Source organism: Schistocerca piceifrons, chromosome 6 (genome assembly GCF_021461385.2).
Source record: "Schistocerca piceifrons isolate TAMUIC-IGC-003096 chromosome 6, iqSchPice1.1, whole genome shotgun sequence".
Lineage (NCBI taxonomy): Eukaryota > Metazoa > Arthropoda > Insecta > Orthoptera > Acrididae > Schistocerca > Schistocerca piceifrons.
Genome location: NC_060143.1, coordinates 122658979 through 122680777, shown reverse-complemented (window position 1 = coordinate 122680777; position 21799 = coordinate 122658979). Strand labels below are relative to the sequence as shown.

The 21799-nt window shown below is 40.1% G+C and overlaps 1 protein-coding gene across 1 annotated transcript in view; it reads left to right on the top strand.

The window, feature by feature from the left end:
• LOC124802495 (WD40 repeat-containing protein SMU1) overlaps positions 1–21799 on the top strand; it is a 108330-nt gene that overhangs the window by 57160 nt on the left and 29371 nt on the right. Inside the window, exons 6-7 of the mRNA XM_047263312.1 lie at positions 216–445; positions 13514–13737. Coding sequence (XP_047119268.1) covers positions 216–445; positions 13514–13737 — 454 coding nt within the window. The remainder of the gene's footprint in view (positions 1–215; positions 446–13513; positions 13738–21799) is intronic.

The following is a 21799-nucleotide window of genomic DNA, read 5'->3' as shown; positions in this document are numbered from 1 at the left end:
AGCATCATCAGATAATAAATTTAAACTATAAAGTTTTGAGGGTGCAATTTCTATCCACAACCCATCAGCCTTTTTTTATTATGGCAGTTCATGTAATACATCTCCTAGGCTGATTGTTGTGGGGAAAAATGTTGATTTGTAGTTGTTTTTGTTTATAAGTGCTTCATTTATTTGTCGTATATAAAATGAATGTTTTTTTTTAATTTTTTTTTCAGGAACAACAATTGATCTGTTCCGTGGTAAGGCCGCTATACGTGACCAGGAAGAAGAGAAATATCCTACACAACTATCAAAGCAGATAAAATTTGGACAGAAGTCACACGTAGAGTGTGCTCGATTTTCACCTGATGGTCAGTACCTCGTAACAGGATCCGTGGATGGTTTCATTGAGGTCTGGAATTTCACCACAGGAAAAATAAGAAAAGATCTTAAATACCAAGCACAGGTTAATAAAACATTTCATGAAGTTTTATTTCTTTTTTCATGTGCTTAATCCATTTTAATTACAATTCCTCAGAATGGTTTTTTGGATTTGCATTGTCATCTACCCAGTGGTGGCTCACGAGTATACATTCTGGGTGTTCACAAATTTTTAGATTCAGAAAAATTTGAGTGTGTGAAATTAACAGCATCTGCTGTGTAACAGTTATTAAGATGTGTAACTTAACTGACAAATGAAAGAATTGTTTTTGTGGAATTTTGTTATTTGTACATAATTAAGTACAGTTTAAGGCAATACTGAAATAATATGTAAGCTTTCACAACTCTCCATTTCGCATTTTTGTGTAAGTGGGAGTTTTCACATTTTTCCATTTTTTCAGACTAGTGTACAAGATTCCTAAGAGATGTATTAGTTCACGAATTTACTTCCAGCCTGAAAAATCTGATATTCTTACACTGCACCTACACAACAACTTGTGCTAACTGTACACTTCCTTGTTAAATGTTTGTTGGTAGACAACTTTATTTGATTTCGTCACTCTCTCAATCAAAGGATCTGTTCTCAGCATCATAGTGTACGCTGATATGCAACTTCTTGGCAGATTAAAGCTGTGTGCTGGACTGAGACTTGAACTCCAAATCCAAACGCAAAGTGCTACTTGTGGAAATGATTAAATTCAAATTTTAATGTATACCAACATGATCACTTGACTAAAATACAAATTAGACACTGACATCCATAAGGACCTAAAGCACACGCTGTCAATCCCACATTTAAATGAATATCACAGAAACCAGTGAGACAGCATTTCTTGAGTTTTCATATACAAAATGTGGGGCTACAGCAAAGATAAACCTGACCCACCATAAGATCAACAGATTTCAGCAGCAGGAACAAATCTTATAAGCTCACAATATACGGTGATGTGTGTTGGGCCCCTATGACTCTCACAGAGCAAACTCCCCATTGCATCCCCTTCAGATTTAGTGGTAAAATGGCCCAGTGAGTAGCCCGTCAAAAAAGTGAAGGGCTCAAGCTTAACAAGTGCAATATTAAGCGCACATTAAGAGGCGTGACATCGCAGCTAAGTGGTCACGGTGTTGTACTGTAAAGCGGACAAGGAGTGTTCAAAACTCTTTCGTACCATGTGTGTGTGTGTGTGTGTGTGTTTTTTTTTTTCACAACATTATGAACTGTCCATTCTCTTTCTGTAGTCTTGGCAGCCGTGATACTGTTCGTTGATACAGAATACGTACTATTCATTGGTACAGAATATGAGTCACAAGAAAATGTGATGACTAGTGATAGCAGGTGAGACCCGACATAGACATCTCACAGAAATGAAAACAACAAATAAACGGGTGTGAACTATGTTACAACAATGGAATTCAATAGCCAGAACTTCCAAAATGGAACACATCTTCAAAAACGTTAAAAACATATGTTTTGACAGAGCTCAGAGAAACTGTCTGATTGTGAAACAGTTGCATTCAATTTTTGTAGCTTACGTGACAACCTATTGTATTTTCATCATTTCCTTGGGGGTGATCGCATTCACATTCATATGAACTCCTAAATCGGACAAGGAGGCATATCTCATTCACTTACCAGGCGTACAAATTAGTTGCGTCGGTAAGAGGTACCTATCATATGACACACGTGAGGTACCTATCATATGACACACATACTGTCACTAATGCCGTGTGTGACACACCAGATGTGCGGTAGCGTTCTCGCTTCCTGCGCCCGGGTCCCCGGGTTCGATTCCCGGCGGGGTCAGGGATTTTCTCTGCCTCGTGATGACTGGGTGTTGTGTGCTGTCCTTAGGTTGGTTAGGTTTAAGTAGTTCTAAGTTCTAGGGGACTGATGACCATAGATGTTAAGTCCCATAGTGCTCAGAGCCATTTGAACCATTTGACACACCAGATGTGATTACCAGTGGAGGATTCGGTCAACTTGTTGCTTTGTCATCAGATGTTTGCAGTTCCCATGTGAAAGCCACTTCCTTTTGCCTGCTAATACAATAGTTGTGCAGAATGTACTGTCATTATAGGTCACTTCCTTACACCTCGCTTTTGCAAACAGACATTATACTATGACACAGACACACATTTGAATGCAAAGAACAGTGGAAAAAAAAATGGCACTGGGGGATTTGATCACAAGTCTCCTGCTTGGTAGTCCAACTCTGTGACCACTTAACCACGACGCTATCACTCTTTCAGCTTGCTCTAGATTGCACTTCTTTTCCTTGGACCGTTCACTGCATTTATTTTGCTTTTTTTGTTTACAGTTCAGTACACATTCCCGTTTTCATGCTTGATCTGTGATCAGGTTTTGACATCCTGTCCACTGGGCCTCTTATCACCAAATTTGAGGGGGGTGTGGCGGGGAGTTTCCCTTGTCAGTGCCTCAGATGGATGCTGTATGATAAAATTCATAACTTAATATAGTAGAACTCTTTCAGAAACCCACAAAATAGGTTTACTGTTAGCACAACTTTAACATATACTGGTGACTGATCTAATTGGCAATATATCACACGAGTTGTGCATTCACAAAAGCTCCTTGAAACGTGCACAAGGTGTGCTCGTGACCCTGTTGCCGGTAGATTTAAGATTTTCAGATTGCAGCATCTCTGTCATGTTCAACATCATTCAAAGAAAAATAACCAAAAACTCTGCTAGATGTTGAAAGTTAGGGTGTTCACATGCTCCTGTACTCTTACACAGCAGCTGCCGCTGCACCTACCATTAAGATAGTGTCAACAGCTTCAGTGCGATTTGACAAGCTGTTTTGAAATGATTACAGGTTTCCGACAAGGTTAAGTCAGTGGTTGCTGCAAGTGTTTCGGTGCCCTGTGTGAGCATGCTTGCAAGCCTGTGACACTGCCATGATCAGTGCTTACCTATTTATTTAATGTGGAAATGCAACTTAGCAATGGTTACTTCAGAGTGAACATGAAATGAGCTTAATTGTTAACAAAAGGCTGGTAGATGAGTTTGGCATTGTTGGGGAAGTTGGTTGCAGGGTAAAGGGGCAATAAAATATAGTAGTTTGACTTGTACTGTTATTAATTCAAGTGACATTTTTCATTTTCAGCTGGATAACTTTAATATTGGAGAAGTATAAGAGACGTGTTCGTATTAGGCACGTGGTCAGGTTTATTTTATAACAAAGTATGTTCTCTATGTAAAGCCTCCATACATGATTCTGATAGCCGCAAAAATTAATCTAAAGTAAACCAGAGACAGGAGGAGCTTTACAAGGCTGGGCTCTTATCAGGCTGGATTAATAAGACAGAGAGAAGAGCCAACGAAGTTGACACATGTAATCACAGGATTTTTCACCATGCACAGGAAGCTTACGAAGATGCTCAACAAACTCCAGTAACGTATGCTGTAAGAGAGAAGATGTTTCACAGAGAGGTTTACTGCTGAAATTACAAGAGTGTGTCTTCCAAAAGAGTAGAGCCTCATGTTATTTCCTATAGCATTAGTCTTGTAAAATGACAGTGATGAAAAAATCAGAGTAATTGGAGCTGAAACAGAGATTTATCAACAGTCATTCCTTCTGTTCGCCATTTGCAAATGGAACAAGAAAGGAGGGGGAAAAATATTGGTTCTAGAAGTACCCTTTGCTCTACAGCACAAGATGGTTTGTGTAATATACAGGGTGAAAAGTATTTAAACCGACAAACTCTTGGAGGTTGTAGGGGATATCGAAAGAAATATTTTTCCCTAATGTCATTTTTTCCTATGAGGATTATTTAAACTGGTGGAGGTCATATTACGCTCTTCAGTTGTTAGAGGCCGTATTACGATCTTCAGTTGTTAGAGGGCGTATTACGATCTTGAGTTGTAGGCACCTGCTGTCCACCAGTGTAGTAGTGCATTGTCTCTGTTTACTAATGGGGCGATACACCTGGAGTGAGTACATTGATATGGTTGGTGCGTACTATGTAGTGCACCACAACGGATGAGCTGCACAGTGGGTTTATCAACAATAATATCCTAATCACTGTATCCTGCATCATACACCTTTGCTGCTGTGTACCAACGTCTGTGTGAGACCGGGTCATTTAGCGGATTGCCTGGACAGGGACGCCATCGCACGGTAAGAACGCTGAAATTTGAGGAAGCTGTCATGCAGCATGTGGAGCGGAATCCTTCAATCAGCAATCGTGCAATTGCACGTAACGTGGGGACGAATCAGACGAATGTAAGAATAATCGTTCAAGAGCAATTGTTACATCCATTTCACTTACAGTGTGTCCACAGCCTGGAACAGTGTGAAATGCATCCTACATTTCCATCCTCTGTGTTGCTTACCGATGAAGCAACATTCGGGCGTTATGGAGTCCTCAACATGCACAATTCGCTCCCTACAAGACAACGCATGTGGTTCCAACATGACGGGGCACTGGCACATTTCAGTCACCGTGTGTGTCGATTCCTGGACCGTGGATTGGCAGATGTGGTCCTGCTCGATACCCAGATATGTTCCCTCTGGACTTTGTGTGAGGGGGAGAGATGCGCAACCTTGTTTACGCAACTTCTGTTGCATCAGAAGAGGATCTGGCTGCCCGGATAGTAGCAGTAGCAGGAACAATTCAGGATACTCCTGGGGTTTTTGCCCGTGTCAGACAGAACATGATCCGACAGTGTAACATTTGTGTACGTGTCAATGGAGGCATGTTTGAAAATATACTGTAATTGAAATTGGGTTGTGTTAATGTGTTGTCTCTTGGTCATAAAAACATGGAAAAGTGTTTGTTGGTTTAATTAATTTGCTGCCAGAGAAATCTTCCTCTACCGGTTTAAATACTCCTCATAGGAAAAAATGACTCTAGGGAAAAATATTTGTTTTGATGTCCCATACAACCTCCCAGGGTTTTTCGGTTTAAATATTTTTCACCCTGTAGATTCAGGTGTAGATCTTACATTGTTAGTTTCAGGATAAATTATCAGTAACAAAAAGAAACCTTTGTGCTGCAGTTTTTGAGTATGTTACCAGTCCTTGAACATATCAAATAGCTCAACAAAAAAGTACAACCTGTATGTTTCTGAAAGTGTGTGGGTGTAGAATTCAACCAGAGAAGAAAATGAAAAAGTAAGCCTTATATAAAAACACTTACTGTGAAATTAAAACTAAAGGACAAAGTCAGTTGGTTTGAAATCACCAGCTGGTGGATAACTTTGAATACCTTGTTGTTCCATTTTATGCAGCGCAACACGCTTGGATCCTTGTTGGCACATCGTGCCAAAGTAATCCAGACATTGCTGCTCAGATCTGTCCATTACATTGACTGTCGCTTACCTATGGTCACACAGTGTGTGAGGAAGGCTACTGCAGTGAAGTTCTATGAGTTTCAACTGGCCCCAGGTATCCTAACTGAGATGATGGTACCTGCCGTCTATAGAAAGATTTCACCAAGTGGGTTTGGTGTGCCTGTACATCACTGGAATGTTGACTGCAGGGCTGAACAGTAGTTTGGAGGATCCTGTCCCACTATTGCACAGTCATCAAATCACTCTCTGTAGCAGCAAGAGATGTCTGATGACCATATATGATACTAGCCCAAAACATGGCTTACCCATCTCCCTGCTGAATGCATATGACTGCGAGGGTGAGATGTGCCTTGGTATTTGGCTGCCTCCACAATCCTGTAAAGTGATTGTCAGGTTATCAGACAAATCATGCACTCACTGATGAAGAAATCTGACAGTATTGACCCAGGTTTGATTCAACATATTCCCTTGCCCACCTTTATGCGTCACGGTACAAAGAGGTTTGTATTGTTCTTTGTAATGGGTTCCTAAGACCAAACTGATCATGTAGAGAGAGTTGCTAACTGACTCGGTCATCACAACCCTCCTTGTTGTCTCCAAAAGACAGTGTGAAGCTGTTTTGCATTCTTCTCAGACTACTGTGAGTTGTTACTTGTAGGCAGTGGTCGTCAGTTGACGTCGTTGGCCGCTGGAAACCACAATGGGCTAGATCTTAAAATTTTGTGCCTCACAATAGTGGTCAAATGCTTGAATGGGGTTGCTAAATTGTATGCTGATTTGGTTGGCAACTTTGTGAACTGAGAACCCGTTTCGCCATATAGTGACACTCTGAGACGCGTTGCCAGACGGAACAGTGCATACACAATCTGTATTGCCCTGTTCACAATCGGAGCCACAGCAAGCTGCACTGACCTACATAGAGAATGCTGGTTTACTTTTACCGCCTATGTAGTGATTTCCTGTATTGGAAAGAGTATTGAAAAAGATTAATCTGATAAATAAATAAAATGCAAAGTATGAGGGTGATGCGAAACCATATAAGGTGGATATCTTATATATTTTGGGTTTGGTTACCAAGGTATCAAAAAATTTAGTTATTTTATTTTAGTTTTGCTGTTGTGATCTAATATGTGCTGCATTTTCATCGAAAATTAAAACTTACTATATTGCATAATTGACATAATGATTTTTCTGCTTCTTTTTTATTGTGTATAGTTTTCAGACAACACTTTTAAGATAATTTCATTCAGAGCAACTTTGCATAGCATATTGTTTTTGATACAATAAACATGTATGACACTAATTGTAGTGTATAAATTATAAACACTTAATTGCAGATTTTTGTAGGAATCAAAACTTTTTATTCACGTCTTCTAGGGCTCAACCAAATCATTAAGTCCACATTTGCCCAGTTAATAAATTAGTCTTATCATCAGGAGTAACAATGCATTTGGTAGTCATAGGTTAGCTTAATTTATCAAAAAAGTATTTCCTGGCCATTCTGTCAGTCACACTACGACCTTGGTGACACTCCCACAATTCCATTCACCTCACAGCACCGTATTCAGATGGCCTACTATTCATCTTCGTTAACTGTCAGAATGACACTCGTCATGAATCAGACCACTGGAAAATGTGGGTGCTAGAACTGTGTTTGGAAGATGTGTAGGTAACTATTCCAATAAATGCCACAGGTGTTTGATGCAGTTAGTTGTCCCCAGACGTGTTCTTTTACCAGCCAGAACTGCTCAGCTGAGCTCTACATATGCTAGAATGCCTGATATTAATTTGACATTTATGTCACATATTAATGTTCAAGGTCTCTTGGCAGTATAGTAGATGTACATGTCCAAGTCACTGTAATCAAAAGATATGGCCATTTAGGTCACATATTTTGATATTTGCAAACATTCTCATTGAAACCTGTTGACCTGAAATTGTGAAATTTTGGCAAGAAGCAAGGTATCACAGTACAAGTAAAGAAAAAAATCTGAAAATTATTAAATTGTAATTGCCAAACAATGGGAAATCCAGGAAGGAATGTAACAATATTATGAAAAGGAAAGTTGCCACTCACCATATAGTGGAGATTGCTGAGTTGCAGATAGAGTTGTGTGTGTGTGTGTGTGTGTGTGTGTGTGTGTGTGTGTGTGTGTGTGTGGTGGTTATTTTTGATAAAGGCCTCTCTGGGCAAATGCTTGTTGGTGACAGTCCTTTTGTTGTGCCTATCTGCGGCTCAGCATCTCCGCTATATGGAGAGTGGCAACTTTCCTTTTCATAATATTGTTTAGTTGTAATTATATAACACAAAATTTACTTTTAATGTAAATGGATAGATACAAAATCTACTCACCAAGCAGTGGCAGGGTAAGACACACACTAAAGGATTTAACTTTTACAAGCCTACTGCTCCTTCTTCTGGCAGAAGAGCTGAAGGGGAAGGAAGAGGGGTGAAGGAAAGGACTGGAGAGGTTTAAGGAAAGGGCTACAGTTCAGAAAAGTCACACAGAACCACAAGTCAGTGGAGACTTACCGGACAGGATGAGAAGGAAATATGTTTTTCCCTTTTTACTTACATTGCATTCATCATCTGTCAAAAGCATAATAGAAAAATATTACTGCAGGAAACATGAAATGTAAGTTGTAGTCATTTTTAGCAAGTAAATAAAAAATAATTTATTAAGGGGAGTTGGAATGCCCTATCCCGACAATGTTAAATTTAGTGACTTGACTTCCCTGTATTTCAGTAACCATTGTAGCCATTGACATGAAACTTGTATGTTCTGAGTCTACTGAAGTACAATATTTGCATTTCAACCACTGCTTTCGGAAACACAATTTTTTAATTGCACGGTTAAAATTTCATGTACTTTTTTGTATGTTATCCTAAGGAATTTTAATTATAGATAACATTATGTTCTTCTTTTAGTTCAGTAGACTCAGGATATGTATGTCATTACTCCCTGAAATGAATACTCTATTCAAAGTCGTTTTTGAGAGTCAGGGAAAAATGCAACAGAAAATATAAATTTTCAGGAACGGCTTCTAAAGTTTCAAAAGACTGTAACTCACTTAATATATGCTTAATTTTTTGTTTTTAGTCACTCAGAAGCACCCTGCACAATACTGTATATCATCCTCTTGATCTGTTTCCAACTTTTTTCTTCTTTTCTTCTTTCTGGATTCCGGAACCTTGTACAGCCATTAAAGTTCTCTGATGCAGTTTGCTCCAGGATTAATTCCGTTATGCTGTAGCCCTTTCACCCTACCAATGTAGCCATCATTAAAAGCAATACTGACCCCCCACTTTAGTGTCTTTATTCCAACAGAAACATTTTTTGGTAGGTGAGTCCATATAAGATTATTGAACGACTCACTGGGATTTTCAGTCTGACCATGCAGACACTTCTTCAGTGATTCAGTATTTGCCAGGTCTCTGTAAGTAGGTTTTATCATATCCGTGACTGCTGCTGGGATGGAATGTTTATGGCTGTATGGACTATTTGAGTTCTGTGTATTGCGGTAATTGCACCATGAATAAGGTCCAGGAGGGCAAAGGTGGTGTACTGGTTTTTCATCAGTTCACAGTCTGGAAGAAGGTAGCCCATACTGCCTGCTTCATTTTCAACAAATCCTCAGTATTATTTCTAATGGCCATCCCATAATACTGCTGTGACATGACCAGCACATTCCAGTTTTGTGATAATCTTCTCACCATAAGGCTGAGTGGCTACTACACTGTTATATGCTTTTGAGTCACTATCACCTAAAAAGTTAGTGTAACACACTCCCCTTTTGTTCAAGGATCGACTAAAAATTTCAATAGCTGTAAAGGTCTCCATACCACCATTTGTTCCTTCATAATTTCTGTCACAGATATGTCCTTCTTCATTCCCTGATTTACACTTATAACAATGTTTGGTTAAAATCTGGAAATCTATTACCTTTCCAGTACTCACACTGGTGACCGTAGCAACAGAATTCTTAGAGCGGTAGCCTCAGTTCTGCCAAGTGCCATCAGAAGCTACTGGTATGTCAGTCATACCATCATTTATTTCAACAGTTTTGTTTGGAGCACCCTTCATTGACTCACATGCAACAGATTCCACAGCAGCTCCAATATATCCTGCATACTTGTCGATTTTACAAGGTGGACATGGCATATTCATCACAGTACACATTGTTTCTGCTGCAGTGAGTCCTTTGCCAATAGCTCTCAATCCATAAAACCACCTAACATTTACTTCAAAATAATTATCTTTACACTTATCAGAATTCTAAAATGAATGAGTATATTTACAACTGGCACAATTAATGATAAGTTTTCTGGCTAGGCAATTTGATACCTCACTGTCTTCCTGTATACTAATTGACTCTCCACATATTTTAGAACACACACATTCACCTAACGCCCTTATTAGGATGTGTAAATCTATCAGAATATAACCTAACCTATCATTTACATCACATTAGTTTTGAGAAATATATATATATAAAACAAAGATGATGTGACTTACCATACGAAAGTGCTGGCAGGTCGATAGAAAAACAAACGAACACATACATACGCACAAAATTCAAGCTTTTGCAACAAACTGTTGCCTCATCAGGAAAGAGGGAAGGAGAGGGAAAGACGAAAGGATGTGGGTTTTGAGGGAGAGGGCAAGGAGTCATTCCAATCCCAGGAGTGGAAAGACTTACATATGAAAAATGTCTGCTTGTGTCTGTATATGTGCGGATGGATATGTGTACGTGTGTGTATGAGTGTATACCTGTCCTTTTTTCCACCTAAGGTAAGTCTTTCCGCTCCCGGGATTGGAATGACTTCTTACCCTCTCCCTTAAAACCCACATCCTTTCGTCTTTCCCTCTCCTTCCCTCTTTCCTGATGAAGCAACCGTTGGTTGCGAAAGCTTGAATTTTGTGTGTATGTTTGTGTGTGTATCGACCTGCCGGAGCTTTTGTTTGGTAAGTCTCATCATCTTTGTTTATATATATACATGAATTAATAGAGGGAAACATTCCACGTGGGAAAAATATATTTGTCTGTTTCTATCGACCTGCCAGCGCTTTCATATATATATATATATATATATATATATATATATATCATTATAATAGAAGGAAACATTCCACGTGGGAAAAATTATATATAAAAACAAAGGTGAGGTGACTTACCGAACGAAAGCGCTGGCAGGTCGATAGACACACAAACAAACACAAACATACACACAAAATTCAAGCTTTCGCAACAAACTGTTGCCTCATCAGGAAAGAGGGAAGGAGAGGGGAAGACAAAAGGAAGTGGGTTTTAAGGGAGAGGGTAAGGAGTCATTCCAATCCCGGGAGCGGAAAGACTTACCTTAGGGGGAAAAAAGGACGGGTATACACTCGCACACACACACATATCCATCCACACATATACAGACCCAAGCAGACATATTTAAAGACAAAGAGTTTGGGCAGAGATGTCAGTCGAGGCGGAAGTGCAGAGGCAAAGATGATGTTGAATGACAGGTGAGGTATGAGTGGCGGCAACTTGAAATTAGCGGAGATTGAGGCCTGGTGGGTAACGGGAAGAGAGGATATATTGAAGAGCAAGTTCCTATCTCCGGAGTTCGGATAGGTTGGTGTTGGTGGGAAGTATCCAGATAACCCGGACGGTGTAACACTGTGCCAAGATGTGCTGGCCGTGCACCAAGGCATGTTTAGTCACAGGGTGATCCTCATTACCAACAAACACTGTCTGCCTGTGTCCATTCATGCGAATGGACAGTTTGTTGCTGGTCATTCCCACATAGAATGCATCACAGTGTAGGCAGGTCAGTTGGTAAATCACGTGGGTGCTTTCACATGTGGCTCTGCCTTTGATCGTGTACACCTTCCAGGTTACAGGACTGGAGTAGGTGGTGGTGGGAGGGTGCATGGGACAGGTTTTACACCGGGGGCGATTACAAGGATAGAAGCCAGAGGGTAGAGAAGGTGGTTTGGGGATTTTATGGGGTTGAACTAACAGGTTACGAAGGTTAGGTGGACGGCGGAAAGACACTCTTGGTGGAGTGGGGAGGATTTCATGAAGGATGGATCTCATTTCAGGGCAGGATTTGAGGAAGTCGTATCCCTGCTGGAGAGCCACATTCAGAGTCTGGTCCAGTCCCGGAAAGTATCCTGTCACAAGTGGGGCACTTTTGTGGTTCTTCTGTGGGGGATTCTGGGTTTGAGGGGATGAGGAAGTGGCTCTGGTTACTTGCTTCTGTACCAGGTCGGGAGGGTAGTTGCGGGATGCGAAAGCTGTTGTCAGGTTGTTGGTGTAATGGTTCAGGGATTCCGGACTGGAGCAGATTCGTTTGCCACGAAGACCTAGGCTGTAGGGAAGGGACTGTTTGATGTGGAATGGGTGGCAGCTGTCATAATGGAGGTACTGTTGCTTGTTGGTGGGTTTGATGTGGACCGACGTGTGAAGCTGGCCATTGGACAGGTGGAGGTCAACGTCAAGGAAAGTGGCATGGGATTTGGAGTAGGACCAGGTGAATCTGATGGAACCAAAGGAGTTGAGGTTGGAGAGGAAATTCTGGAGTTCTTCTCCACTGTGAGTCCAGATCATGAAGATGCCATCAATAAATCTGTACCAAACTTTGGGTTGGCAGGCCTGGGTAACCAAGAAGGCTTCCTCTGAGCGACCCATGTATGTAATTGATTTTTAATTTATTTTGACTATTACTAGTTAATGTCTTTTATTATAGGGTGAAATCAGTAATTGTTTCGTAACTTAAATTCCATTGTTGACAAATATAAATTCTGTACTAATTATAAACATTTGGAGGACCAACTGATAGCATCCTTAAAGTATTTATTTGGCTCTATTCGAAAACACGTTAGCAAAGCCAGCTCTTAATTAATTCCAAAGGAATGACCAGTTTTGTCCAAAGTATTTTTTGCATAACTATATCTGTTAATTTCATCATTTAAACAAATAGTTCAGCCTAACTCTCGTGCGAGAAGAAACTGTTAAAAAGAACCAATTTTTCGATATATGCAGTTAATTGAATGAGTTTCAATTTTAATTTCTGTAAATTACATATCGAACAATGTATAGTTTCAGTGCCTAGTATTGTGAGGATGTATAAGGGCCCGATTTTTGGTCCCGAGACAGTCAGTCCACGGCCTATTTTCAACGAGAAACCCATATTGGTTAGATCAACAACAATGCATCCATGAAATAAGTGTAACACAATTGGGCCATTTGTTAAAACAGTGACGGTATCTGTTCAGTATGTACCATGTTATTCTGCAAGAACTGTGAACTGTGTGATCAGGTTTTTACTGCTCTTAGATGTTCAACAGTAAACTATTGTAGCAGAATGCTGATGTATGCCTGCAAACTATTAATAAGGCTTATCAAAAGTTAACCAATAGTGCACTGGCCATACTAATTGTGTATATTGGGGGGGGGGGGGGAGGGGGGGTTGTGAACAGTGAAAGTAAAGAACTATGATACACAACTGTGCAACTGTCGACTACATTATTTAAAGTAGTCAGTGTTGATCTTCCACCCCCTATTTTTCAGCCAGTATAACAAAGCAGTACATTGACACCGAGGACTGTCAATGAAGAAATAAAGCAGGCAAATGTCACAGTGTGTGTGTGTCTCAAGAGCAGGGGCGAGATGTACTTTATTTTTAAATTTAAGTAATTGTTGTGTATTTTGTTTCTGATTTTATAATAAGTCACTTGTCATTGAAAAGGAGAGAATAAAACATTCATTATTTTTTAAATTGCAGGATAATTTCATGATGATGGAAGAAGCAGTTCTGTGTATGTCATTCAGCCGTGATTCAGAAATGTTAGTATCAGGATCCCAACAGGGCAAAATCAAGGTATGGCGTGTGCAGACTGGGCAATGTCTTCGGCGATTCGAGAAAGCTCATTCAAAGGGGGTTACATGTCTCCAGTTTTCCAGAGATAACAGTCAAGTCCTGAGTGCATCTTTTGATACAACTATCAGGTGGGGAAATATTCAAATTTATTGTGATTTTTCTTCTTCATTGCATGTCTTATGTTTACAGGAAGATGGAATGACTTGCCAGTATTTGCCCTCAGGATGAATAATTCCTAGGACTGCTAATGGAAGTGCATACAGTAGAAAATATCAGTCCCAACTTTCAAAACTTGCATGTTCTCTCTTGAGATTGGTAAGGTTGGAAATGGGGGGGGGGGGGAGACACACTCCCATCTAGGCTCTGAGCAATCTCCCTTCCAGTGCCCCCCTCCCCCCTCCCAATTTTTCTTCTTTTTCCACCCTTCCCAACCAGTCAGAGAGAAGAAAGAATGTGCAAGTTCTGAAAGATGGAATTAGTATTTTCTGCATATTTCAATATGTCTGCTTGTGTCTGTATGTGTGGATGGATATGTGTGTGTGTGCGAGTGTATACCTGTCCTTTTTTCCCCCTAAGGTAAGTCTTTCCGCTCCCGGGATTGGAATGACTCCTTACCCTCTCCCTTAAAACCCACTTCCTTTCGTCTTCCCCTCTCCTTCCCTCTTTCCTGATGAGGCAACAGTTTGTTGCGAAAGCTTGAATTTTGTGTGTGTGTTTGTGTTTGTTTGTGTGTCTATCGACCTGCCAGCGCTTTTGTTCGGTAAGTCACCTCATCTTTGTTTTTTATATATATATATATATATATATATATATATATATATATATAAAATAGAGGGAAACATTCCACGTGGGAAAAATATATCTAAAAAGAAAGATGATGAAACTTACCAAACAAAAGCGCTGGCAGGTCGATAGACACACAAACAAACACAAACATACACACAAAATTCTAGCTTTCGCAACCAATGGTTGCCTCGTCAGGAAAGAGGGAAGGAGAAGGAAAGACAAAAGGATATGGGTTTTAAGGGAGAGGGTAAGGAGTCATTCCAATCCCGGGAGCGGAAAGACTTACCTTAGGGGGAAAAAAGGACAGGTATACACTCGCACACACACACATATCCATCCGTCTATCGACCTGCCAGCGCTTTTGTTTGGTAAGTTTCATCATCTTTCTTTTTATATATATATATATATATATATATATATATATATATATAAAAACAAAGATGAGGTGACTTACCGAACAAAAGCGCTGGCAGGTCGATAGACACACAAACAAACACAAACATACACACAAAATTCAAGCTTTCGCAACAAACTGTTGCCTCATCAGGAAAGAGGGAAGGAGAGGGGAAGACGAAAGGAAGTGGGTTTTAAGGGAGAGGGTAAGGAGTCATTCCAATCCCGGGAGCGGAAAGACTTACCTTAGGGGGAAAAAAGGACAGGTATACACTCGCACACACGCACATATCCATCCACACATACAGACACAAGCAGACATATTTTTCCCACGTGGAATGTTTCCTTCCATTATATATATATATATATATATATATATTTTCAAAGTACATTTTGCCCCATGAAGGTAAATATTGGCACATTATTCTGTCACTTTGTAATTTAAACAGTTTTATCAATTGAATTTTTCCATTGATGCATGTGATACAGGGTGTTTCAAAAATGACCGGTATATTTGAAACGGCAATAAAAACTAAACGAGCAGCGATAGAAATACACCGTTTGTTGCAATATGCTTGGGACAACAGTACATTTTCAGGCGGACAAACTTTCGAAATTACAGTAGTTACAATTTTCAACAACAGATGGCGCTGCAAGCGATGTGAAAGATATAGAAGACAACGCAGTCTGTGGGTGCGCCATTCTGTACGTCGTCTTTCTGCTGTAAGCGTGTGCTGTTCACAACGTGCAAGTGTGCTGTAGACAACATGGTTTATTCCTTAGAACAGAGGATTTTTCTGGTGTTGGAATTCCACCGCCTAGAACACAGTGTTGTTGCAACAAGACGAAGTTTTCAACGGAGGTTTAATGTAACCAAAGGACCGAAAAGCGATACAATAAAGGATCTGTCTGAAAAATTTCAACGGACTGGGAACGTGACGGATGAACGTGCTGGAAAGGTAGGGCGACCGCGTACAGCAACCACAGAGGGCAATGCGCAGCTAGTGCAGCAGATGATCCAACAGCGGCCTCGGGTTTCCGTTCGCCGTGTTGCAGCTGCGGTCCAAATGACGCCAACGTCCACGCATCGTCTCATGCGCCAGAGTTTACACCTCTATCCATACAAAATTCAAATGCGGCAACCCCTCAGCGCCGCTACCATTGCTGTACGAGAGACATTTGCTAACGATATAGTGCACAGGATTGATGACGGCGATATGCATGTGGGCAGCATTTGGTTTACTGACGAAGCTTATTTTTACCTGGACGGCTTCGTCAATAAACAGAACTGGCGCATATGGGGAACCGAAAAGCCCCATGTCGCAGTCCCATCGTCCCTGCATCCTCAAAAAGTACTGGTCTGGGCCGCCATTTCTTCCAAAGGAATCATTGGCCCATTTTTCAGATCCGAAACGTTACTGCATCACGCTATCTGGACATTCTTCGTGAATTTGTGGCGGTACAAACTGCCTTAGACGACACTGCGAACACCTCGTGGTTTATGCAAGATGGTGCCCGGCCACATCGCACGGCCGACGTCTTTAATTTCTTGAATGAATATTTCGATGATCGTGTGATTGCTTTGGGCTGTCCGAAACATACAGGAGGCGGCGTGGATTGGCCTCCCTATTCGCCAGACATGAACCCCTGTGACTTCTTTCTGTGGGGACACTTGAAAGACCAGGTGTACCGCCAGAATCCAGAAACAATTGAACAGCTGAAGCAGTACATCTCATCTGCATGTGAAGCGATTCCGCCAGACACGTTGTCAAAGGTTTCGGGTAATTTCATTCAGAGACTACGCCATATTATTGCTACGCATGGTGGATATGTGGAAAATATCGTACTATAGAGTTTCCCAGACTGCAGCGCAATCTGTTGTTGAAAATTGTAACTACTGTAATTTCGAAAGTTTGTCTGCCTGAAAATGTACTGTTGTCCCAAGCATATTGCAACAAACGGTGTATTTCTATCGCTGCTCGTTTAGTTTTTATTGCCGTTTCAAATATACCGGTCATTTTTGAAACACCCTGTATGTACAATCAAAGCAGCCTGAGATTAAAACTTGAAGTTCTGATCATTGTTACATTATTTGCCATTTCATTATCAATTTCTGGATATTAGAACTGGCGTGATGCGTTCTCATTGAGTGAGACATGATGTTCTCATTGAGAGAGATCATAAAGTGGACTACAGCTCACAACCCACTAATATTTCAATAGATGTTATGGTGTAAGATATCACTTTGGTAAATTACCAATGAATGATGCTCATCACCATGAAAACAGTTTTTACTTCGAATAGTGATTTACACTGGTATACTGTATCTTGTTTGTGTATGATTTCTGGTGCAGTTGGAGACATTGCTTCTGCAAGGCGAGGCTGTTGCTCTAAAGATTACTGTCATTCAAGTTGTACTGAGCACATCTAATATCGTAACACATATGTATATGAACATTATGTGAGGTTTTTAAGTACTGTAATTGATGGTTCAGTATAATCACATATGAAAAGGAGCGATTTCCATTAATTTAGTAGCACGTCAAAAATTACATAAGCACTTTCAGATTTTCAGCACAGATGTAGTTGTGGGAGAGAAGTAGTCATCCATCAAGAGAATGGCATGGCATAGCTAGATAATAATTCAGGTGATATCCATACAGAATTTAAGGGTGTAAGAAATAGTAACCTGAATTTGTACACAGATTCCACTTACAAAACTCAACAATGTGAAGTGCCAAGAAAGATATTGGTTAAATTATTAAGACTGATATTAAACAATGGAAAATCCAGGATAGAATGTAACAATATTATGAAAAGAAAAGTTGCTACTCAACATATAGTGGAGATTCTGAGTTGCAGATAGACACAACAAAAAGACTGTCACAAATAAAGCTTTCAGCCAGTAAGGACTTCTTCTATAATAGATGACAGACACACACACCACACACTCACACAAACGCAACTCACACACGAAAGCTTTATTTGTGACAGTCTTTTCGTTGTGCCTATCTGTGAATCAGCATCTCCACTATATGGTCAGTAGCAACTTTTCTTTTCATGATATTGTAAGAATGATATTGTAATTATTAAACTTGTGAACTACAGTCTGATAGTGTATCTGTACCACCACCATGCCTTTATATAAAAAAACATGGTGGGCCAGGATTTTTCAGCATTTGTTGACTTGTAGATCTAAGTTATTTCAATTTGTGTATTTGTAAAATAACAAGAGAAACTTTTTGTGTTCCTGGGGTACAGTGATTGCTATTGCATGTCTGGCATTGCGACGCATAAGGTATCAAATATGCTTCCGTGACGGATGAAATAATTCACACACTTTAATAACATTAAACAATTTTGTAATAACATTAAACAAATTTGTGGTGTTAGTGGTAGATGTTAACATTTCAATATGAGAATCTCACCACAACAGAGGATTTCTAATTTTACTGTGTCACTGTTCATGCCATTGATTTCATTTTCTAAGATAATTTAAGGAGTTAGTTATAATGTAATGTGGAATCTCAGTCAACCCTGTGACTTATCTCAGTAAGTAGACTGAAGAAAGGCAAGCTTACGTTTATAATATTTGTAGATATAGAGAAATTCTTTGATATTGTTGAATGGACACTCATTGAAATTCTGAAGGTAGCTGGGATGAAATACAGAAGTGAAAGGTTATTTACAACCTGTACAGAAACCAGGCTGCAGTTATAAGTTGAAGGAATGAAAGTAGAGTTGGTTGAGAAGATAGTGAGACAGTGTTGTAGCCTGTCCCTGGTGTTATTCAATCTGTACACTGAGTAAGCAGTAAAGGAAATGACAAGAAATTTGGAAACAGGCTTAAAGTTCATAGAAAGAAGATAAAAACTGTAAGAAATATTGCACAGCTTTAACGAATTTTAAGGAATGCATTATGCAATACACTGCTGTGTCAGTATATTTTATTAGAGATGACCAGTTTTAGTCTAGAATCAGACCACCCCTGGGTCAAACCATCTTAGCTATACATTTGCATAATTGGAATAACAGTTATCAGATGTACATTGTTCCATTGCTAATAATAGCTGTATATATGTAATATACATGTCCATTTAACCTCATAATTTAATTTAATAACAATATAATTGTTGTATGCAAATAAAAATGGACCCATCTACGTGCACAGAAATCTTTACTAGAAGATATGTAGGTGCAAAGTGTTGATTAATATTGGTGATACAGATAAATAAATGAACAGATTAGCACATAAGGTAGAAAACAGAAACAGTTTGAATCAGATGGATGACAAAGAAGACTGAGAAGAGTGTTACATAAGAAGGAATGGTGGCCACGTGGGTTAATATAACAACAAAAACAAACAATTTTTGACAAAATAATATAATTGAATAGATAAAAAATCTACTTATGAAGTGGCAGCAGAACACATACATAAAAGAAGGTTGTAATTAGGCAGGCTGTTGGAGCCAGTGGCTCCTTCAGGCAGAAGCGTTGAAGGGGAAGGAAGAGGTATGAAGGAAAAGGAGTGGAGAAGTCTACGAAAAGGGGTAGATGTTGGGAAACTCACCCAGAGTCATTGGTCAGCAGGCTTACCGGATGGGATGTGAAGGAAGGACTGATAGTTGGGGACTGAATCGGACGAGGTTTTAAAATCTGAAAGATTGAAGGTGGAAGACAGGGTAATATGCAAGACATAGATTACTGCTTAAACATTGTGCAAGAGTTAATAAAAGTGAAAAGCTAAGTGCACTGTACCTTTACATACAGTATCTGCCATCAAGATCCCATCCCTGTGATTTAAACTGACCAGTAGTCCCTCCTTAAAACCACAGCCACCTTGCAAGGGCTAACACCTCAATCCATAGAAAATCTCATCTCTCCCAAACCACGCACCTTCACCTTTTACCTCCTTCCAAAGATCCACAAACCCAATCATCCTGTCGTCCTATAGTTGCTGGCTTCAAAACACCCACCAAATGTAAATCTGCCTCAATTGATCAGCACCTGCAACCCATAGTACAAAGACATCCCTCCTATATCAAGGATACCAACCATTTATTAGATTGTATGAAATCCGTGCCCATCCCACTTCCACCACACACTTTGCATGTCATCATTGATGCCACCTCCCTCTATACAAACATCCCCCACCTACATGGTCTGTGCTGCTGAACATTTCCTCAGTCAGTGCCTACCTGATTCCGAACCCATGACATCCTTTTACCTCACCTTAATCAACTTTATGCCTACCAGCAACTACTTCACCTTTGAGTGGCAGACATACAAACAATTCAGGGGTAGGGCCATGGGAACCAAGATGACTCCTTCCTATGGCAACATTTTCATGGGCCGCTTGGAGGGGGCTTTCCTGGGATCCATAAGTCTTCAGCCCCCGGTTTGGTTTAGATACATAGATGTTATCTTTGTCATCTGGAGTCATGGTGAGGCTGACCTGTTAAAATTCCTGGAATCTCTGAATACCTTCTCTCAATTAAATTTCACATGGTCCTATTCTGAATCTCATGCTGATCCCATCCTCACCGAAGGTCAGCTACACGCATTCAGTCTGTCCACATTAAACCTACTAACCAACAACAGTACTTACATTTTGACAGTTGCTATCCATTCCATGTCAGATGTTCCCTCCCATACGGCCTTGGCATTTGAGGCAAACATATTTGTTCAACTGCAGACTCTTTATAGCAATACACCACCATTCTCACCTCAGCCTTCACTGGACGTAATTACCCCACCAGCCTAGTTCAAAACAGATTTCCTGGGCCATCACATTCAATCCTGATATTGCTGATCCCTCCAAAAAGCGTCTTAAGAGCACACCACCAGTCACTCAGTTTATCCTGGTCTGGAATTTATTAATCAGCTACTTTGACAAGTCCATGACTTCCTAAAATCATGCTCTGAAATGAGATCCATTATGTCTGAGATCTTGCCCACCACAGCTAGAATAGCTTTTCGTCACCTTCCCAATCTCCACAATTTCTTGTCGGACCCTATGCTCCTTCTGCACTCATTTCGGTAGCGTATGGCTCCTACCCCTGTGACCATTCCCACTGTAAGACTTGCCCTATGCACCCTCCAATCATCATCTATACAAGCTCTGTAAGTGGCAAAACATATACTATGAAAGGGAGAGCCATCTGCGAAAGGACACATGTTATGTAAACAGTGTTTTTCCTTTTACATCGGCATGACTACTGCCAAATTATCAGTTAGGAGGAATGGGCATAAGCAGGGGTGTATACTGGAACATGCAATATCCTTCTGCAGAATGTGCTGTACAGAATGACAGTTGTGACCTCAGTGGTTGTTTTCTGTCTCAGCATTTCTTCACAGTAACTACCCTTTTCTTCACTCTTTTTGGCATCTTTCACCCCCCCCCCCCCCCTCCCCACAGCTGAGATGGTTTTTGGACCTTATCATGGTCTGATCCTAGACTGAAATCAATTGTCTCTGATAAAATATATTGACACAGGAGTGTATTGCATAATGCAGTTCTTGAACAACTTAAAAATTTGCAAGTGACACTGTAATTCTGCCAAAGGTGACAAATGTTTTGGATGAACAGTTGAATGGAATGGATAGTGTCTTGAAAAGAGACTATAAGATGAGAATAAACAAAAGTAAAATGAGTAATGGTATGCGCTTAAATTAAATCAGGTGATGAGGAAGGAATTAGATTAGAAAATGAGACACTTAAAAGTAGTAGATGAGATTTCCTATTTGGACAGCAAAAAACCGATTATGGGTCAAGTAGAGAAGATATAAGATGCACACTGGCTATAACAAGAAAAGTGTTTTCCAAAAAAGAGGAATTTATTAACAGTGAATATAAATTAAGTGTTAGGAAGACTGTTCTGAAGGTATTAGTCTTGCATGCAGCTTTGTATGAAAGTGAAATGTGGGCCATAAACAGTTCAGATAAGCAGAGAATAGAAAGTTCTGAAATGTAGTGCTGCAGAAGAATACTGAAATTTAGATGGGTAGACA